Source organism: Ammodytes marinus, assembly GCF_949987685.1.
Source record: "Ammodytes marinus genome assembly, chromosome: 22".
NCBI classification, from domain to species: Eukaryota; Metazoa; Chordata; class Actinopteri; order Uranoscopiformes; family Ammodytidae; genus Ammodytes; species Ammodytes marinus.
Window position 1 is genome coordinate 3,841,069 of NC_137226.1, and position 20,613 is coordinate 3,861,681.

General features: G+C 39.5%; 2 protein-coding genes across 3 annotated transcripts; one reads left to right on the forward strand and one right to left on the reverse strand.

Annotated features, from left to right (window-relative positions):
- Positions 1 to 6,352: 6,352 nt before the first annotated feature.
- atp5f1c (ATP synthase F1 subunit gamma) lies at positions 6,353 to 14,428 on the reverse strand (the record flags this gene model as incomplete). 2 transcript variants are annotated; one of them, XM_080051394.1, is made up of 9 exons in its annotated part: positions 6,353 to 6,494; positions 8,165 to 8,261; positions 9,075 to 9,230; positions 9,613 to 9,677; positions 10,108 to 10,251; positions 11,832 to 12,039; positions 12,423 to 12,554; positions 13,764 to 13,798; positions 14,349 to 14,410. In XM_080051394.1, the coding sequence occupies 9 exons, from the start codon at positions 14,387 to 14,389 to the stop codon at positions 6,491 to 6,493; spliced, it is 882 nt and encodes a 293-aa protein (XP_079907520.1). The 2 variants fall into 2 exon arrangements, with proteins under 2 accessions (XP_079907520.1, XP_079907519.1); XM_080051393.1 differs by lacking the exon at positions 6,353 to 6,494 and having other exon boundaries at positions 8,161 to 8,261; positions 14,349 to 14,428.
- Positions 14,429 to 14,745: 317 nt separating this feature from the next.
- kin (Kin17 DNA and RNA binding protein) lies at positions 14,746 to 20,417 on the forward strand. Its single transcript, XM_080050938.1, has 12 exons — positions 14,746 to 14,973; positions 15,065 to 15,159; positions 15,262 to 15,305; positions 16,000 to 16,122; positions 16,565 to 16,749; positions 17,186 to 17,234; positions 17,485 to 17,533; positions 17,925 to 18,048; positions 18,437 to 18,565; positions 19,145 to 19,244; positions 19,644 to 19,744; positions 20,020 to 20,417. The coding sequence occupies exons 1-12, from the start codon at positions 14,860 to 14,862 to the stop codon at positions 20,077 to 20,079; spliced, it is 1,173 nt and encodes a 390-aa protein (XP_079907064.1). The 5' UTR covers positions 14,746 to 14,859; the 3' UTR covers positions 20,080 to 20,417.
- Positions 20,418 to 20,613: the final 196 nt, after the last annotated feature.

Consider the following 20,613-nt stretch of genomic DNA (forward strand, 5'->3'; position numbering starts at 1 on the left):
TCTCTCTCTCACTCACTCACTCACACACTGCCAGGCCCATCCTCACCCACCTATCCTGTTGCAGTGGGGGGTCGGAACCACCGCCAGACACACACACACACACACACACACACACACACACACACACACACACACACACACACACACACACACACACACACACACACACACACACACACAAACACACACACCCTCATATTTTCAAACACACACTCTCCCAATCCAGCGGAAACTGGCATTGACAAGCTGTCCGGTGGCCATCTATCATAAAACTACAGACACAGTAACCCAAGACATGAGTGGCAGTGGATCACACACACACACACACACACACACACACACACACACACACACACACACACACACACACACACACACACACACACACACACACACACACACACACACACACACACACACACACTGAAAGAGACACGTGTAAGAATTCTCACATACAAAACACTCGCTCAGACAAAGCCGCCGACGCGCTACACTGGCTGTCTATGACAAATATCTCAATATGAACTAATATAATGAGACGTCGTTTTGATCCACACACACACGTTCACACACACACTGAGACAAACACACACACACACACACACTGAGACACACACACACACTGAGACTGACACACACACACACACACTGAGGCACACACACACACACTGAGGCACACACACACACGTTCACACATGAATAGGTTTCGATATCAGCATCTGTGTCACACTGGCTTTCAGAAACACAGTTTTAGTGCCCTGCCGTCTGCATGATTAGGACCCATTTCTGCTCTGACAAGATAAAACAAATCTTGTTTAAAACACAATTCTTGTCATTATTTTGAAATTGAGTTCACTTTGTATGAAAATTCTTAAAAGTAAATTGGCAACTCATATCCTACAACATGTTTGAGAGCTGAGATGATTCAATTGGCAAGTATTTTGTACTACTATACCTAGAATAAATAACTAAATACATATTCACCTCATCGCTTGATATTGTGGAAAGACTTCAGGCAGTGTTGGATGATGCCATCTTTAGTAACTAGATTATTGTCCTTGAAGGCCACCGTAGCGTCTGTAAAATTCTCAGTAAAGAGAGTGGGGTTAGCAAGGGAGCGGGGTTAGCAAGGGAGCGTTGCAATCTAGAATCTCACCACTTGATGTCTCCAAAATACACATTTTTACACACTTTAAGTAATGGCAAATAAAAACCACATTTATTTCGGGGATGACCACTTTACAGATGGCCCAAACAGTGGCAGTTAATATCACCTATCAGTGTCTTTAACAGCCTTCGAAAAACCCTTTATAATTCTTCTGACCCGTAAGTGTCCCAATTCACTTCCCTAGCCATGTAGCTCACGTTACAATCAAGCCTTCAGTCTGAGTAAGGGCCCCACTGCATTTGTAAAACTCCCCTAGTAGTGAATGATACAAACCTACACTTCCCCTAACTAAATCTCTTTGTCTCTCTGTCTGTCTCTCTCTCTCTCTCCATCTCTCTCTCTCTCTCTCTCTTAACAGGCCCTCACCATTCACTTAAAGCCCCCCATTCTGAAACCCTAGCTTAGCCCTAGATTGATGGGACACTCGCTCTCATTTGGCCCTGAGAGAAAAGTGGGCCAGTTTAACAGTTTAAGGTGCTGCTAGGCCTTTACTACTGTATTTTAAAAACGCCACGGGATGTTAAAAAGACTGATGAGGCCCTTTGGTTTGTTGCCAGGGATAACTGGACCCTGTGTGTGTGTGTGTGTGTGTGTGTGTGTGTGTGTGTGTGTGTGTGTGTGTGTGTGTGTGTGTGTGTGTGTGTGTGTGTGTGTGTGTGTGTGTGTGTGTGTGTGTGTGTGTGTGTGTGCCTATGTGTGTGTGTGTGTGTTATAAGGAAGTAAAAGGGAGAATAAATCTGCGTTGGCGTCCCTGAATCGATGGCGTTTCTATCTCATCTGGTCGGAGCTTGAGAGAGGCAGAGCGGTTTAAACGATCCTGACCTTGTCCGACATAAATAGTCAGAAAAGTCTCGGGAGCAGATAGCTTTGTGTGTGTGTGTGTGTGTGTGTGTGTGTGTGTGTGTGTGTGTGTGTGTGTGTGTGTGTGTGTGTGTGTGTGTGTGTGTGTGTGTGTGTGTGTGTGTGTGTGTGTGTGTGTGTGTGTGTGTGTGTGTGTGTGTGTGTGTGTGTGTGTGTGTGTGTGTGTGTGTGTGTGTGTGTGTGTGTGTGTGTGTGTGTGCAGATAGCTTTGTGGCTGCAGGAGAGAAACGCGCTGAGATAAGAGGGAGAGGAGATGGGAGGGTGAATGAGATAATGTCCCGGCATTACTACATCAGAGTCTGTGTGTGTGTGTCGCTCTCTCTCACACACACACACACACACACACACACAAGAGACAGAGAGAGAGAGAGAGAGAGAGAGAGAGAGAGACACACACACACACACACACACACACACACACACACACACACACACACACACACACACAGCAGTAGACGTTGCCGTGGGAAACAGGCCTTTGCGACCATCTTCTTTTTCCTCAGATCAGGGAAATAAGAAGGGAGTTAATTAACCCTATGTGACGTTGTTACAGTATGTTGGTTGCATTTGACTGATTTACATAATTTCGCTCTGACATATATAGTCTATAGTTTCTTCAATCTGATTGAAAGGCCATGCAACTGATAGTGAAGATACATTATTGTCAGAAGCTCAAGCAATTGATTGACAGATTAACATTTGAGCGTTGTTACAAAAATCACAAGAACTTAAAGGTGCAGTCAGTCATTCTGGAGAATGTTTGTTGTCAATATCTCTTTTTGTTAATTTTTCTCTTTTTTTTAACCTTTATTTATACAGGTAAATCCCATTGAGACCGAAGACTCTTTTACAAGGGAGACCTGTTTCCCTTTTCCACGTTACCATTCACACACACATTCATACACCGATAGCAGGCTAACTATGGAAATTCACACGAGGCAAGTTGGGTGAAGTGTCTTTCCCAAGGACACAACAACTATGACACAGGTGGCAGGGCGGGGATCGAACCTCCAACCCTTTGATCATCGGCCGACCAACTGAGCCACAGTCGCCCCCCTAATATTAGTGAATATCTCCTCATGATCCGATACTCACGTATGTACTGTGTGTGTGCTGAAAAAATCCAGTGTTCATACACAGGCTCGACTCTGTAAACTGGTATGTTGCTAGTTCTGGGCCCCATTTGTTTAATATACTCTTTGTTTACATACCAGTTTACAGAGCCTATGCTGTGTATTCACACCAGACTTTCAGCGCAAACACAGTACTTACAGGTAGCGTATCGTGAGCAGATATACACAGTTCATGACAAAAAATGATTTTACGAACAACTAGCATTCTCCAGAATCGCTGACTCTACCTTTAAGTTGGTAAAAAATAATTGACACAATATTAAAATATATGTGGCCTGTGGCTGGCAGACAAATGAAGGGATGACCGAGGAAGTCAATTGGCCTCCCTTGAACACCCTTTTCTACTCACGCTGAAGAAGACATTTTAAAGTGTTTCAAACTAGGAACGAGAGAGAGAGCTCTTTTTCTCCTTTTCTTTTGTGCCTTTCTTTTGAGTGTGACACTGCTCTACCTGACACGGCGCTGCCCTCGGTAAAAGCACAAGTCGCTGCCGCCATTGTCACCTGCTCCTCTAATCATTTCCCGCCCTTCATGCCCCACACACACACACGCACACACACACACACACACACAGAAAGACAGACACACACTCACACACCCTTCATGCCACAATGGAGCGCCACGTGATAACGAGGTGAAGCTAATACAGAGCAGTCAGGGCCCCCCAATACAATGTTCAGGTGTCTTCACTCTCTCACACACACACACACACACACACACACACCTTTATAGGCCTTCATTGCTTAATGCAGAAATGTATGCACACACACTCACACACATTGTCACGTTACATGGTTACACACTTTCACAGTCTCATTGTAAAACATAATAACAGAAGAATGACTGTCTGTTGGGTGTTTCTTCTCTGCTTTGTTTGAAGTTAGTGGCTTATAACCGTCTGCTGGTTTGAATCAGGTAATGGGGGGTGGGGTGGGGCACTGGGGCACTGGGTAATATACAGAAGATTTGAGTGGAAGTAAATGAGCACTCTATGCACTTAACATATGAAATATATTACCAAGACTGTCTATTACAAAGAGGTTCAGTCTTGACCCACTGTACTTGATGTAATTGCTTGCAAAGTGAGTGTGAGTTTTTTTTTTTTTTATTCTCCCAAAAATGCTCCAAAGGCCTTGAACTAAACTACACAAGTTAAAACATAAAAAAAGAGCTTGAGACCCGCTCATAGCTTTCAGTTAGGCTGGCTTTTAGATAGTTCCCAAAATGACTAAATGGGCCCCCCATACCCTGCCTCTATACTATACCCTCACCCACATGTATAAATGTGTGTATGTATGTAATGTTGAATAGCTTTGCCTTGCCCAAGAGAGAGGGGGAGAGAGAGCGAGAGAGAGACAGAGAGAGAGAGAGAGGGAGAGAGAGGGAGAGGGAGAGAGCAGGAGAGAGAGAGAGCAGGAGAAAGAGATGGAAAGAGCGAGAGAGAGAGAAGGAGAGAGAAGGAGAGAGAGAGAGAGAGAGATATGAGAATGCTGCTGCTGCGCTCGGCTCTGCGTTTATCACCGTCTGGCATCGCTGTAATTTCAGTGTTCAGATGCAATCGCTGCCTCAACTCCCCCTCAGGAGTAAACAATAACAAGCACAAATACAATAGACAAACAAGGGCCTGCAGGACACGTATGCACACACACACACACACACACACACAATGTAGCCTATATGTACACAAAAACATACACTTCGGGGACACAAATGATAATAAATCCAAACCACAACCACCCTCAGTCTTATTTTCTGTCTATATTTGACGGGAACTTAAATATCTCAATGTTTTTCACTGCGTTACCAAGGGAAACCATAGAAATCAGCAAATGTAATCTAAATACATCGGCTCAATTGACCAGAACTAAACCCCCTTTGTGACTCAGAACACAAGGAGAAGAATGTGTTATTGTGTTGGTACAGGCCCTGTAGGAAGATGCTGCTGCTGTGGCTTCACACTGAAAGGAATAGTGTTGTTCTATGGTTTATTTCTTATCAGACAGCGCCGTCTGGTGGAGACTTAACGTACTGCAACACATTGGCTGCTGGACCTTTTACACCAATGGGAATATGAAGGTGTATTGAACTCAGAGATCCTATGTAGTGTAAATGTGCAGAAACAGTGTTTTATGGTCTCACTGTCTGTAGGGTTAGGACTAACACGACAGCTGGGCCAAGGGAAGACTAAGGGAAGAAAAACCTCATTCATTATATTATAATAGTGATTTTATAATGATATAACACCGGTTCCGTATGGGTGAAGTATTCCGTTAAAAGGTCCAAAAGCGATGATGCGATTAGATTAAGAAGTTATTTTATTGACTCCTGTATGGATATGTATGCCTTGGAGGCTCAGAGTATTTCATACCTACCTTCTTTTGTTTATTTTGGTTTAGCAGCTGTATGGATTTGAGTGATTCATACCAGTGTGATTTAGGACATTTGGTGCAAAACAGTCAGATGGTACTTGATTCATTCTTACCTGGTAATTCATATTACAACATAAAATTCCACTGATTCAATATTTCCTCTCCTTGTAAGGTTCAAAACTCAGTTGTTTGAGGCCACGGATGCTCAACAGCAAGAGCAGTGACACTGAAAGTCTTCCCATGGCCCAGCTGCCTTTTCTCAGGCTAGGATGAACCGATTTAAAAAAAAATTGCACATTTATACTACATAGGATCTCAGACTTCACCTTCATATTCCCACCGGTGAAGTAGGCCTAAGATCAGTCTCGGGAAGACAACAATCTGGTGGCGGATCACCCATTGAAATGTACGAAATCCAATTGAGTAACACATAACAAATTACGGTTGGTTAAATCCAGATCACAAACACATTTGAATCATCGCAAAGGACGCATTTACTTCATAAATAATTAGGTTGTTTTGTAGGCTACTATATTTTAAAATATTTCTGCTATTTTGTAACTTCATCATATTTCACACATATGTTCGTAACTATGCAATAAAATCCACTTTAATTTCTTTACTTCATTCCCAGATGTGTGTTGTATAAAAACTGCATAACTTGAGGAAATGTAGGAACTTAAAATTAAAAATTAAAATAAAATACAATTTTATATTCAAAACATTTTATGAACTAACGGATAAATTCCATAAGCGATATACTTCTCAGCCAACATAGTTTATTGTGAGTAAAGACAGAGATACAGGGAGCGATGACAGGATGGGGGTTCTGGTAAGAGGTTTATTTTCTCCATATATTTTACAAATAGAAGCACAAATGTTCATAGACTCTCGACAACAACGGTCTGAAGTTCTTTGAAGAAGAAGCTATAGGAAATGGAATCGAAGATCTCGCCCATTTATCTGTAAAGAAAAAGAAAAAAATAATGTTAGAATACATTTTTTTTAAATGCCTTTCTGACTTGCCTGGGGGCGGGATTTAAAGGTGGAGTGAGCTATACTGCAGAAAGCTTGTTGTCAAAAATCACCCAAAAAAATCCAGTGTTGATAAACCTAGCCTAGGCTCTGTAAATGGGCATGTTGCTAGCTACGGTTGGCCTCCTTTGTTAAATACCCTTTGTTTACAGAGCCTAGGCTATGTGCCAACAGCAGATTTATTATCAGGGAACTCACAGTACAGACAGGTAGCGGATCATAAGGAACTATTCACTGATTTTGAACAAAAAGTGATTTTGACAACAAGCGTTCTCCAGAATCAATGACTCCACCTTTAACAAACTGAAGGCTTTGTTCTAGTCTCAGCAACATTATGAGCTGGATGCTATTAAACCGTATCACACACACACACACACACACACTTTTTCTGTTGTCTCCCGTTCTGAGCGGAGCATAGTCAAGTCAAGTCAGTTGTGATATATGCAAGACGTCGTCGTAGTAGTAGAATAAGATAAACATAACCTAAACAATATTGACATTAGATCAATTCTAAACGGTAGGCTACAGCGGGAAGGGACAGGAATTTGATCCTAGTTGTCTATATCCGGTAAACCAGACTAAACTTATGTTCTACTAAAAGGGCATCTAGACCTACACATCAAACACTTTATGGTACAAAGTTAACGTTACAGTCTAGCTCTACAGTGTTACCTTTACTCTTAAAACATGCATCAGGTCCTGTGTTGGTAGAGGGTTAGAAGAGACAGGGTTAGTCATGACAGTATGTGACGAGTTACATCACAAATCATGACAATGGACTAAAACTATTATTATAATAGTTAAAGTTCTAAAAGCAGGACATTTGACTATTATATTCTACATTGTTACTTATCGGTAATGTTAAACCAGGGTTTGTAGCTGGATTATTTGGATTTTGTCTAGCACTGAAACTAATGATTATTATGCGTATAAATTAATCAATAGTTTTATTTTATTTTTATGTAATAATCCTCCTAAAAAAGGTAGCAAATCCTCACATTTTAGAAGCTTTAATTATTAATCAAAATTACATAACATTTTTCAAGTAGCTAAAAATAACACTCAAGGTAAAACTACCTCAAATGTGTTAATAACAAATGTTAATTTAACAGCGTTGTACGAAAACTCGATAAAATACTAATTGAGAAAATGTTTAAAAGAATTAGAGTGCACTCTGTCATTCCGGTGTTTCCAGAGTCCAGATACAAATGAACGAAGGATTGTTAGAGAAGTGGTAGAATAGAGAGAGAGAGAGAGAGAGAGAGAGACACACACACACAGACAGAGACAGACAGAGTGAGACACAGACAGATAAAGAGAGACAGACAGACAAAGTGAGAGAGAGACAGACACGGGCAGAGAGCGAGAGACAGACACAGAGAGACAGAGAGCGAGAGAGACAGACAGACAGACAGAGTCAGAGAGTGAGAGACAGACACAGACAGAGAGCGAGAGACAGAGAAAGAGACACAGACAGACAGAAAGAGAGACAGACAGAGACATACAGACAGACAGTGTGTGAGAGAGAGAGCAAGAGAGAGAGACAGAGAGAGATACACAGGCAGACAGACAGAGAGACAGACAGAGAATAGACTTACAGAGCAGCGGCTCCGGAGATGATCTCAATGAGCTCCTTGGTGATGACGGCCTGTCTGGTGCGGTTGAAGGTGAGGGTCAACTTGTCAATCATCTCAGCTGAACAGAGAGAGAAATACGTCAGGTACTGTGTCAAGTGTGTAAAAACAGGGAAACTCCTCAGTGAAATAGCTTAGCCAATAGCTCCATAGTCTCAGATGTGTTCAAGCAATAATCATAAAAATTAAATAAAAAGTTTTGAAATATTTTACTTTTTGAAATAAATGATGGGCAAAACATGTTTTTCCAAAATATTCCCCAAAAGAAGTTGGATGAAAAAAAATTGTCACATTTTTAAATTATTCTACACATCAGCTTATCCTATCCAAAACACTCCCTGCGTTCTAATACCCATACTTTCCTACTATTTAGAAGGCCAGAAAATATTTAGGATGTCCCAATACATGCACGTCAATTGTAGTATGCTGAAAATACATAAATGCCCCACTAACTCAAATTTTATTCTTGACATTTCTCGACATAATGAAGAAGAAAAAAACTTCCTTATCAGATTTTTCTTCTATACTTTAGTATGTAGTGTAGCAAAGAGAAAAAGTATGTGATTTGGAACGCAGGGACTATCTACTACTGTATGATGGAAGTATAAAACGTGTTAGCTTAGCCACTAGCTCCACAGTCTTATGACAGTATAAAACGTGTTAGCTTAGCCATTAGCTCCATAGTCTTATGACAGTATAAAATGTGTTAGCTTAGCCATTAGCTCCCCAGTCTTATGACAGTATAAAGCGTGTTAGCTTAGCCACTAGCTCCACAGTCTTATGACAGTATAAAACGTGTTAGCTTAGCCATTAGCTCCATAGTCTTATGACAGTATAAAATGTGTTAGCTTAGCCATTAGCTCCACAGTCTTACAGGCGTTCTTGCTGGCGCTGTCCATAGCAGTCATCCTGGCGCTCTGCTCGCTGGTGGTAGACTCTTTCATGGCCATGAACAAGATGTTGACCAGAGCAAACTCCTGGTAGTTCCTCAGCACGTCAGCATCAAGGTCATCATACACTCCCATGGCCTCTGTGAAGAGCACACACACACACACACACACACACACGATCAGTATATCTCAATTGCTAACCTAAGGATCTGTGTTAAACTTAAAGCTGTACTATGAAAGATTTTCTATTTGAAAAAGGTGCTACGAGAAACTTTTAAATATTTCTGAAGTAGTACTACTAAATTTGTTTATCGTTTTCCTTGATGCCTAGGGTACGCTCACCCAGGAACAACAGCTGGCCTAGTAAAAACACTGCCGCTTTTGTCCAAAGGGGTTGGAAGAATGAACAAACACTGAAAGTTCCTTGGAGCACCTTTAAGCTGTACTATGTAAGATTGTAGAGGTAGATTTTCAAAATTTAAAAAGTTGCAGTTGCCTAGTTACGTAGCAGTAGAACTTTACCTGCGCCAGCGACGGCCTCGTTGGAGAACAGAGGCTCCTTGGACGTCTTGTATGAGATAACAGACCTGCAGCAGACAGACAGACAGACAGCAGATTAGCATTTCACAGGTTTGCTCAGTTTATGCAATTAGAAATGTGTTTTTGGTAACACTTTACAATAAAAAAGTGCTTCGTTGATGCTTTCTAAGCAGTTCATTGATGAACCTTTATTGTAAAGTGTTACAGTTTTTTTTTTATATACAGCTCCGGAAAAATATAAAAGACCAAAGTTCAGTGTCTCTCATTTATCTATTTATAGGCATATGTTTGAGTAGAATGAACATTTTGGTTTTATAATATAAAAAAATTCCAATACATTTTTTTGTAATTTAGAGCATTTTTCCAATAATTTATGTAGAGATGAAGATTTAAGAAAAATCCAGACTGGTCTCTTAATTTTTTCCGGAGCTGTATATTATAAAACAATTCAAATAAAAGACGAAAAAACAATATTACTTGAATTTGTTGTAGTAGACGGCTCCCTTGTCGAACTCGTATCCAGAGTTGAGCAGCTCTGTGGCTACGATGGAAGCGTCGGTGAAGCTGGGAGGCAAACGGCCAACCTCCTTACAGTTCAGCATCAGGTGCTTTCCATGAGTTCTACAGGGGAAAAGAGGGTGAGGATTAGTACAGTAAAGAGTGGGTTAAAATGAGTCTAGTAACACAGTCATTACATGGTGATTAATCCAGGATTCAAGAGGGTTTATTTGTCGTGTGTACAAGAATTTCAGCAGCAGTCATTGGCAATAAAATTCTTAAGTCCCAGGCTTCTCTCAACAATGCAATATAGAAGCAGAAACATGTGTGAAGAGAGCAACACCTGAGACACAAATAAACACAGCAGTGCAAGGACAGATAGAGTGATTTTGGTCTTCTTTCTTCATTTAGTTAGTTCTGAATGATTTTGTGAAATTGTGCGACGAGTGGACAATATTGTGATTGCGATTCAATATAATAAATAAATGGTATTATCTATCCATCTACTTGCTTGGTTTTGAAAAAAGGAGAAGGCAAACTGACTTTATTGTCAGTTTTGAAGCATGCATTTCTCAATTTGAAACATAATATTAAGCAGCATTGAAAATACAAAATAATAAAGCTTATGTGTACACTTGCCTACTGACTTCAAAATAACTTTAACCGTAAAAAAAAAAAAAAAAAAAAAATCTAATAATTGTTTTATTATCCCACTTGAAAATAAATCAACCCGTTCCACCAAAGTGCAAAGACAGAAGCAGTGTGTCACTTCTGTAAACAAACATCAACTTGCCTGGGCCGTCACTCTCATGCATTCATCATGCTGCTCTGTGCCGTCCCGTCTTGCGTTGATACAAATTTGTCATGTTGCAACGAGGACGTAGGAACTTTAACTTTGACAGTTTTGCACTGAACTTTATGTTCAACGTCCCTGTACCTGAATGCAAAAATATCCCTATATAGCGGACTTTGCAGGGGTATTTTTCATCCGAGTGGTTTTGTCTACCGCTTAGTCATACACACACACACACCACCTTTATTTATATGTGTTCTACATGTGTTGTAACGCACACTTATATACACACAGATGCACTTTTATTTTAATTAATCCACAAATCTCAGCCTTTTGTGAGGTTATGTAATTGCACAAGCTTAAATTGCTATGACGATTAGCTTAATTGTGCAGCACTTTAGATTTTTTCTGAAAATGAAATCAGGATTTAAAATCAGGTTATTTCAATAGTGTCATGACGATAGCCACATTTTAAATCAAACTGTTCTAAATATGAAGAGGTCCCTCTTTAATTCTTGCACCCCCTTTGGAGTAAAGCGGTAGTGTTTTTATGACACCAGCTGTTGAGAGTGTGAGTGTACCCATGACAAAGGCATGGGCAGAAAAATGAGACTGTTTTAGAACTACTTCTAAGTTCCTCGTAGCTACTTTGAAAAAGGTGCTACCAGGAACTTTTGAATATTTCTGAAACAGTCCAATTTTTCCTCTGATGATCAAGCAAGACCATCAGTGCAAAGAATGCTATTTCTATATAGTTTTTCTTAATGCCTTTGTCATGGGTACGCTCACCCAGGAACTACAGCTGGCATAGTAAAAACACTACCGCTTTTTGTCCAAAGGGGGAGCAAGAATTAACACAGACTGAAAGTTCCTCGTAGCACCTTTAAACAGGCTCTATCCCCATGGTTACCTGTGCAGAAGGCCTCTCAGCTTGTCTCCCACGTTGACCACCATCACTTCCTTGCCGGCTTCGGTCAGAGTGTTGACCTCCAGCTTGATCGCCTTGGCAACGTTGGAGTGGATGGCGCCGCACAGCCCACGGTCTGATGTCACTCCGATGATCAGATGCTTCTTCAGCTGCTCCTCGGGGACATTCATGTCGGCCTTCTCGTACAGGGCTGGAGAGGCACAGGGAGGAGGCAGGGGAAGTGAGTTTAAAATACTATCAAACTATAACAGTACTGAAGGGACCTACATGACACCTCATTGACTTTTTATTGAAAGATTATTTTTTGGCATTTTCCAGCTTTATTTGATAGTGAGGAGTAGAAAATGGGGAGACAGAGAGAGGGGGGGGGGGGTGACCTGCAGTAAAGGTCCACAGGTCGGATTTGAACCCGCGACCACTGCAACAAAAGGCCAATATGGTACGCGCTCTATCCACTACGCCACCAGAGCACCCCACCTCATTGACTTTTTGTTTTCCGTTTAACATTTGCTTTTAATGCTTTTAAGACTCCATGCGTAACTTTGCACACACAAATCACACAGCGTAACATACCCAGAGCTCCGCTGCCGTAGACCCTGGCTGGCTTCAGCGCCCTCTCAGCACGAGCGTACTTAGCAGCAGCCACCATCTTCATGGACTTGGTGATCTTCTGGATGTTCTTGATGGACTTCAACCGGATGGTGACTGGAGAGAAGGAAAGGATATTTAGTTAATAAGTAAATGTGGTATTGTGCAACAAAATCAAGACAATCAAGTATCAAATCAAATCAGTTTTATTTGTATAGCCCAAAATCACAAACACATTTGTCTCAGTGGGCTTTACATTTCATACAATATGATATATGATACAATATGACACCCTGCCCTTACACCCTTAGCTCGGCTAAGTATCAAGTCAACTTTATTGTCAATTCTTAAAATATGCAGGCATACTAAAGCATCGAAATGGTGTTTGTCTCACTCTGACCCGCGGTGCAATAGGAACAATAATAAAATAAAGGAGAAGAAAATAAGATAAACAATAAAAATTATATTAAAAAATAGAATAGAAAGTAAAAAGTAGATCAATTAAATTCAAAAAGATAAATTAAAAAAGATAAATTAAATTGAAAAAAGAGACAACAGCACATTAAGGTTAATTTGACACATCAGTCCATTTTGGTGATCGTCTCTTTGCTGTCAAACAGACCTTTTGTGAATCAGTAGGATAAGCTATGCGCAATATCATGTATTTAAACTAAACTATTCAAAGAGAACATAACTGAAATGCACTGATGACAGAAAATAATCTGAAGTTGCAGCTTTAATAGCAATCTCACGTCTATGAGAAATAGGGCTGCATCAATAATCGAAAATCGCAATATGACCTACTGCAATTTTAAAATAGCAGCAAGGTTAAATAATACAAGAATACCATTTTGTATTAGATAGTGACATGCTTGGGGTCAAATGAAGTCACTTGGAGTGGACACTGACAATGTGCCCTTGAGCAAGTCACCGAAACTACCAACTGCTTTAGCTTGCTGGGACATCTCCAAAATAATGCATGTGAACAGGTCCTATGTGTGTATTTCATGTGTGTGTAATTCCGGCCTGTATATGTGTGAAATAATTAGAGTGGGAAAAAAATAACCTTGTAAAAAGTAGATTGCATGTAATATTTGCAATAATTTTATTAAAAAAAATATCAAAACCAATGTACAGTCAGACTTGTGAGCTTGCAGAGTTGTCTGACATTTACTCTCAATCAATAAACTAGATTTTGGGTAATCAGTATTTATCTTTTTGCATGTGTGTTGTTATCATTGCGTGAAATTATAGTGATAGTCTGTAATATGCTGTTTAACAGTTGACTTTTCATTAAAAAAAAACATAAATCCAATAAGTACTTACTGTCCTTCAGGGTAGCCATGTTCCTGACCTGCCCACTGTGAACAGAAATAGTGAATGTTAACTTCAGGTGCAATCGTTATAAACATGTAACAGCATTATCAACAAAGATTAATATATCCACAATAGCTTTTCTAATACGCGAAATGACCGCATTGAGGTATTTTTGAATGAAACTGGAGGGGTATTAACTTTGTAGCTTAGCTAGCTGCACCGACAAGACGTTGACAGTTGAGTTAACGCTGCCTTATCATACTCCTGTGACTGAAATATGTGTTTTAAACAATGTAAGATTCTTATTTGTATGCTTGCATAATGCATTTAGGATTTTATATAGTCTTTTAGAAGCTTCTTGCACAATGTCAGAAGACTTGAGCATGTTAGCGTGTAGCCCCGGTGCAACACAGCGCTGTCATTCATTAGCCGAGGCCTCCACGTTAGCATGCCCTTGCATTCAAAAACTGCATTTATTACACACTTAGAAATATATCCACTTATTCTTAACACGTGTCTACAAGGGGGACATGCAAAAGAATATGTTAGTAGGAAAATATGTTTGTGAAAGTGTTTAGAAATATTTGTTTTTACCATTGTGGCGAGAACACCAACGCGCTAGTCCTGGCGAACATGGTTACTCCAATGAAGGTCAGACACACAGGACTGCGCATGCGCAGCTTAAAGGCAAAATGGACGAGTGCTGCCTTCACATACTGACGGAAATATTATTAATAAGCAAACGTGTGGATAGACTATTATAGCTGTAATCATCAATATTTTATATTTCACAACGTATAATAGTATGATTACTCAGTATAGTTTGTTCCAGAAATTTCATAAACATTTTTAGTTGCCCTGTAAATCTCAATGACATAATTACTTTAAAAAAAACGACTCTTTTAGCGGGTCCCTCAAAGCAGCTTCAGTTATCGCGTGATTTCAGACGTCGCGAGAGGTTATGACGCCGCTCCACACGCTGTGTTTACGTTAGCAGCGGTTAGCGCTAGCAGCGGAAGCTCAAGGTTTAGCCGCTTTTTCCTCAATATAAGTGTTACTAATACATTAAAATCAGCTTCTGGGTGTTGTAATATCGCTCGTGAAAATGGGAAAAGCAGATTTCTTGTCTCCTAAGGCGATTGCCAACAGGATAAAGTCGAAAGGACTTCAGAAGCTGAGGTGGTATTGTCAGATGTGTCAGAAACAGTGCCGAGATGAGGTAAGAAATTCGATCAATTCATCAAAATGTCGTCTATTTATCGCTATTCTTTATGTTTTAACCATATGTTTACCTCTGTGTGTGTTGACAGAATGGATTTAAATGTCACTGTATGTCGGAGTCCCACCAGAGGCAACTGCTTCTGGCCTCGGAGGATCCCAACAAGTTCTTGGATTTATTCTCTGAGTAAGTTCACTCAACATAGCTATAATTTAATGGGTTAGTTTTAGATATTAAAGGTGTGTTTTATATGGGTTGAGTTCATTCTTGTTTCTTGTTTTATCTCAGAGAGTTCAAAAGCGACTTCCTGGAGCTCCTCAGCAGACGTTTTGGTGAGTCCTGACCCCTGATCCACACACAGAATTAATGTATTTGGTGACAGACACACACACACACACACACACACACACAACAATAATATAATAAGCAATATATTATAAATAAACAAATCTTTTTTTATTGGAATAAGATGATGCAGATGTTTTTATCAAGCAGATCTGAGTAACTGTTTTCAATTGGTTTAATTCATAAGATAATAAACTTAATTTTTGTAGCATCTTTCAAGTAAATGCAGTTCAAAGTGCTTTCAAGTATCTACACTCTTAGAATGCATTATGTAAAATGTAAAGTAAAACACATTGACTATAATAATAATAATAAATAAACAATTAATACAACCCATAAAATCAAGTAGAATACAGCATTTTCAAAGTGCAGTGGGGGCAACAATAGTGAAAAAAATTGTCTCAAGAGTGTTTCAGTAAAAGTCAAATCCAGTTAAAGGTCTGATGTCACAGAAAGAGAAATGTAGACAGTGAGACCATAAAACACTCTGTCTGCCTTTTCTCAGGCTAGGATGATCCGATTTCAATGTTTTTTGCACATTTATACTTCATAGGATCTCCGAGTTCAATACACCTTCACCTTCATATTCCAACCGGTGAAGTATAGGTCTTTAAGTGTAGAGAAAAGTTGCATAAAAAAAATATAATAATTGAAATGTCCTTTTTCTTTCTTCTTGTGCAGGAACCAAACGCGTTCACAACAACATCATCTACAACGAATACATCAACGACCGAGAGCACGTGCACATGAACTCCACACAGTGGGAGACGCTCACAGAGTTCACCAAGTGGCTCGGCAGAGAAGGTAAAAATACATCCCTGCGTTCCAATCCCCATACTTCCATACTATTTAGTATGCCAGAAAAAGATTTAGGATGTAATAATAATAATAATAATAATTTTAATTTATATAGCGCCTTTCAAGGTACCCAAGGTCGCTTCACAAAAAAAGGGGGGGAAGTACAGTGTTTGTGTACACAGGGGAGTGGGGGCGGGTTAGAGGTCATAGGCCGCTGAGAAGAGGTGGGCCTTCAGGAGCTTCTTGAAGGACTCCACTGAATACATGCAGGTCAATTGCAGTATTTCATTCATGACATCCACCTATTTCTAGATCTATTTATGTATTCTGTTTGTACCTGCAATTATAACGTATTATATTATATGTTGTTTCACTTTGACCCACGTAGCTTTTTTAAAAAGAGGGATCCTTTTAAACGTGTAACAATTCTCTTAATGTCCCCTGTTAGGTTTTGCGAAGGTGGATGAGACCCCTAAAGGCTGGTACGTCCAGTATATCGACCGCGACCCAGAGACCATCCGCAGACAGGAGGAGCAAGCCAAGAAGAAGAAACAGGATCTGGACGATGAGGAGAGGAGCGCCAAGTTCATAGAGGAACAAGTACGCAGGGGCAAAGACGGCAAGGAGCCAGACGTAAGGATGGAATACAGCTACGCACACTACTATACATGCTCAGTTCAGATGCTCAGTACAGCCTTAGTACAGCTAAATGAAGATACATTATTACCTTTTTTTATATATACTTTATAGATTTTTTTTTTTATTTTTTTTCAAATGCTACACAAAGAAAGTTTATTTTAGGTGATGTTATAGCACAATTCATACACACTAAGCCAAAACGTGAACACTAGTCAATACAATCAATTCAGCAACTCACTTCATAGAGAAACAAGTACGCAGGGGCAAAGACGGCAAGGAGCCAGACGTAAGGATGGAACGCAGCTTCACACACTACTATACACGCCTCAGTTCAGATGCTCAGTACAGCCTTAGTACAGCTAAATGAAGATACTGAGATTTGACTTTTCAAAATGAAGAATATTTTGTTTTTTATTTTTTACTTTTGTAGGAAGATCCAGTTTTCACTGAACTGAAACGAGAGAACGAGGAAGAAAAGGGTAAGTTTTTTTTAAACTTTTTCTAGAACTCTTAAAATGTTGACAAATATTTTAACGTTAATACACACAACACACACACACACACACACACACACACACACACACACACTCTGTTAGACCGGAAACATAGTTTGCACATTTTGGATGACGTCTGAGACACATGACAGTGTGTAAAGCACAGTGACTGAAAACGTTTTTCTTCTAAGTTGTGTCTCCTAAGTATTTCTTTTAACACTCTCTCTGTCTGCAGTTGCTTTCAACCTGGCCGCCTCCTGTGTAGCCGGCCCGTCCAAATCCAGGTACAGACACAGCACACATCACTATATGCTGCCTGATCATCAAATCAAATCAGTTTTATATTTATAGCCTAGTATCACAAAGTATCAATCGTATATAATGTAATACTGTATAATACTGTCTGTGTGTCATTTATCTATTGCTATGCTGTATGTTACTGCTGTTTGTCTAACTTCTGTTGCTATGTTGAATATGTTATTGTTGTCTATGTGTGATTTTACTGGCTATAGTAGAGTGTTGTCTTGTTCTCTCCCTCTCCCCTTTCCCCCCAGGAGGTCATTCACCTCCTACCCGGCCATTGCTTAAATAAGACATTGTTTCTTAGCAATTTTTGCCTGTTTAAATAAAGGTTGATGATGATGATGATGATGATGATGATGTGTCTCCCTGTAGTTCTATGCTTGGTGCCAGCGCTCTGAAAGCAGCCTCAGCCTCGGCCTCCACTAAGAGGAAAGACACGTCAACAGACTCCAGATCAGACAAGAAGAAGAAATCTGCTCTGGAGGAAATCATTGAGGTAGAGGCCGTGATTCTCTCTACTTTAGTCTGCCTATTGTTTTGTCCATTACATTGTATTTTTTCCAATCGTTTGTTTTCTTGTATATTGTATATTTGGTCCTTTACTGCATACTGCACATTTCTTTCATTCTCTATACTGTTCGGTTGTGCCTTACTTTTGGCACTATTTTGAATGTATTTATTGTTTGTTTATACAACTTTGTACTTCTTGCACCATAAGTCGGAGAGAAACTTATTTTCGTTTTCCTCTGTACAGTATGTCTGGCACAAATGGCGAAATAGACATAACGCTTGACTTGACTACACTTGTTTGAGTTTGCTTTAATTCTGTCTGTTTTGAAATGTATAATTAAAAAAAAATATATATATATTCTGTTTATGTCTAGATGGAGGAGAAGAAGAAGAAGAAGCTGGAGGCGGTGCGGACTGAAAACTGGCTGCAGCCCAACATCGTGGTCAAAGTCGTCACCAAGAAACTGGGAGTGAAATACCACAAGAAGAAAGCTGTTATCATGGTAACGTTCTCTGGGTTTATTATAGGTCCGAGTGTGTATCTAGGGTGCAATTTGTGTGTAAAATAAATTAATCACAAATTTCGGAACTTGCCCTGTGTTCCAATCTCCATACTTCCTTACTATTTAGTATGCCAGAAAAATATGTAGGATGTCCCAATTCATGCATGTTAATTATAGTATGCTGAAAATACATAAATTCCCCACTAACTCCAATAGCATTTTGGAGTATTCGTCTTTATTCTTGACATTTCTCGACATAATGAAAAAAAAAAAATTCCTTATCTGATTTTTGTTTTCACCTGTGGCCCTAAAACTCTTCTGTTCTTTAGTATGTAGTGTAGTAAAAAGAAAGAGTATGTGATTTGGATCGCAGGGTTGGTCTTAACCTATCCAGTTGCAGGAATATTTTAACAACTGCAATCATATACAAACACAACAAAACACAGCATGCTATAGTGAAATCCCCCTTGACAAACTGACCAATTACACCCTGCGTGTACAGTATGTGGAAAACAAAGTAGAGCTGTGTCACTCACTTTTATATACTATCTATGGTCACTCATCACCTGTTCGTTGCAGGAGGTTCGAGACAAATTCGGAGCGGTGGTGAAACTGATCGACTCCGGAGACAAACTGAAACTGGACCAGAATCATGTGGAGACCGTCATACCTGCGCCAGGTAAATAACCAGTCACACTTTAACCTCTTAAACCTGGGGAAAGGACATTCTACAGATACAGCCGGACTCATACACACACGAATTTCACTACGCATTGCCCTGTGCAATTGTGTATGTGACAAATAATAAAACTAACTAACTAACATTGAAAAAGTTGTTTTAAACTGATCAGTCACATGAGGTGGAAATGAGGCTGTTACTAGGAAGGTACTGGGGTATTAGCAATGTTTTATTCATGTCTTTCGTTCTTTTATTATTTTTAATTTTTTAAGTTATCTTTATCAATAAACAATTCTATATTTTATTAAACAAATTATGTTTTTGTACTTTTTCTATGTGGGAAAAAAAATATTTAGCCTTGAGTCTGAAGTGTGTTTCTGTGTTCCCTTGTCTCTTTAGGTAAGAAGGTTTTGATCCTGAACGGTCAGTACAGAGACAGTGAGGCTCTGCTGGAGGGAATAGATGAGAAGAGCTTCAGCGCTACACTCACACTCGACTCTGTGAGTATTTAGTATTCTGTTCTCTGGACCAAAGAAAGAAACTTTACTGCAAAATTGTCCCTAACACAAAATAATTCATGTAGTTTTTAATTGGTCTTTTATTTAATTCTAAAAGTCTTAGATGTACCAAGTTGTTTTTAGAAACCAAACATTTCTCAAATTTATATTATTATTAAATATTGGGCTATACAAATAAAAACTGATTTGATTTGCTGAATTCACTATTATTCTACGGCTGCTTCCGTTATTAAAATGTAATTTTCTCTCATCTCTAGGGCCCACAGAAGGGGAAAAGAGTGGACGTTGCCTATGAGGATTTCTCTAAACTGGCCTGAACCTGTCACTACAAGCCCCGCCCCTTTTCAACCTCAGGCAGCCTGTGATTGGCCGAGGAGACTCTACTGTGTCAGAGTTACTTCCCCCTAAACATTGGCTGTGATCGAAAAGCCCTACTAACGTCCTCCCTACTACATACTGTCTACTTAATGAGTGAGTAGGAAGTTAGTATGGGTTTTAGAACACAGCCATCCACCTGTACATACACTCATCCCACTATCACACACACACACATAGAGATTTAGAGCAATGAGGTCAATTTGTTTTTTTATTTTGTATTAATGTTCAAGTTGATCTTAGCGTTGCAGATGTACATTTTTCTCCAAATAAATTCAATTGAATCAAAAGTGATTTCTGGTTGTTTATTTGGTTGATAATTAGGATAGAAATATTTATCATTTTGATGTAGATACACACAGACAAAATACTACTTCACTTCTTGTCCTATTTCTTCTAACTCCAGTTTTTCTACACATGTTTTTAAAATCATGCACATTTTTTATTAACCGTCATCCTACCAAGGATAAACTATT

Excerpts from the sequence above, each read along its gene's own strand:
- kin (XM_080050938.1), top strand. The coding sequence starts at position 14,860 with ATGGGAAAAGCAGATTTCTTGTCTCCTAAGGCGATTGCCAACAGGATA. Across the intron at positions 15,306-15,999 it reads GCTCCTCAGCAGACGTTTTG|GAACCAAACGCGTTCACAAC; the intron begins GTGAGTCCTGAC and ends CTTCTTGTGCAG. Across the intron at positions 16,750-17,185 it reads AAGACGGCAAGGAGCCAGAC|GAAGATCCAGTTTTCACTGA; the intron begins GTAAGGATGGAA and ends TTACTTTTGTAG.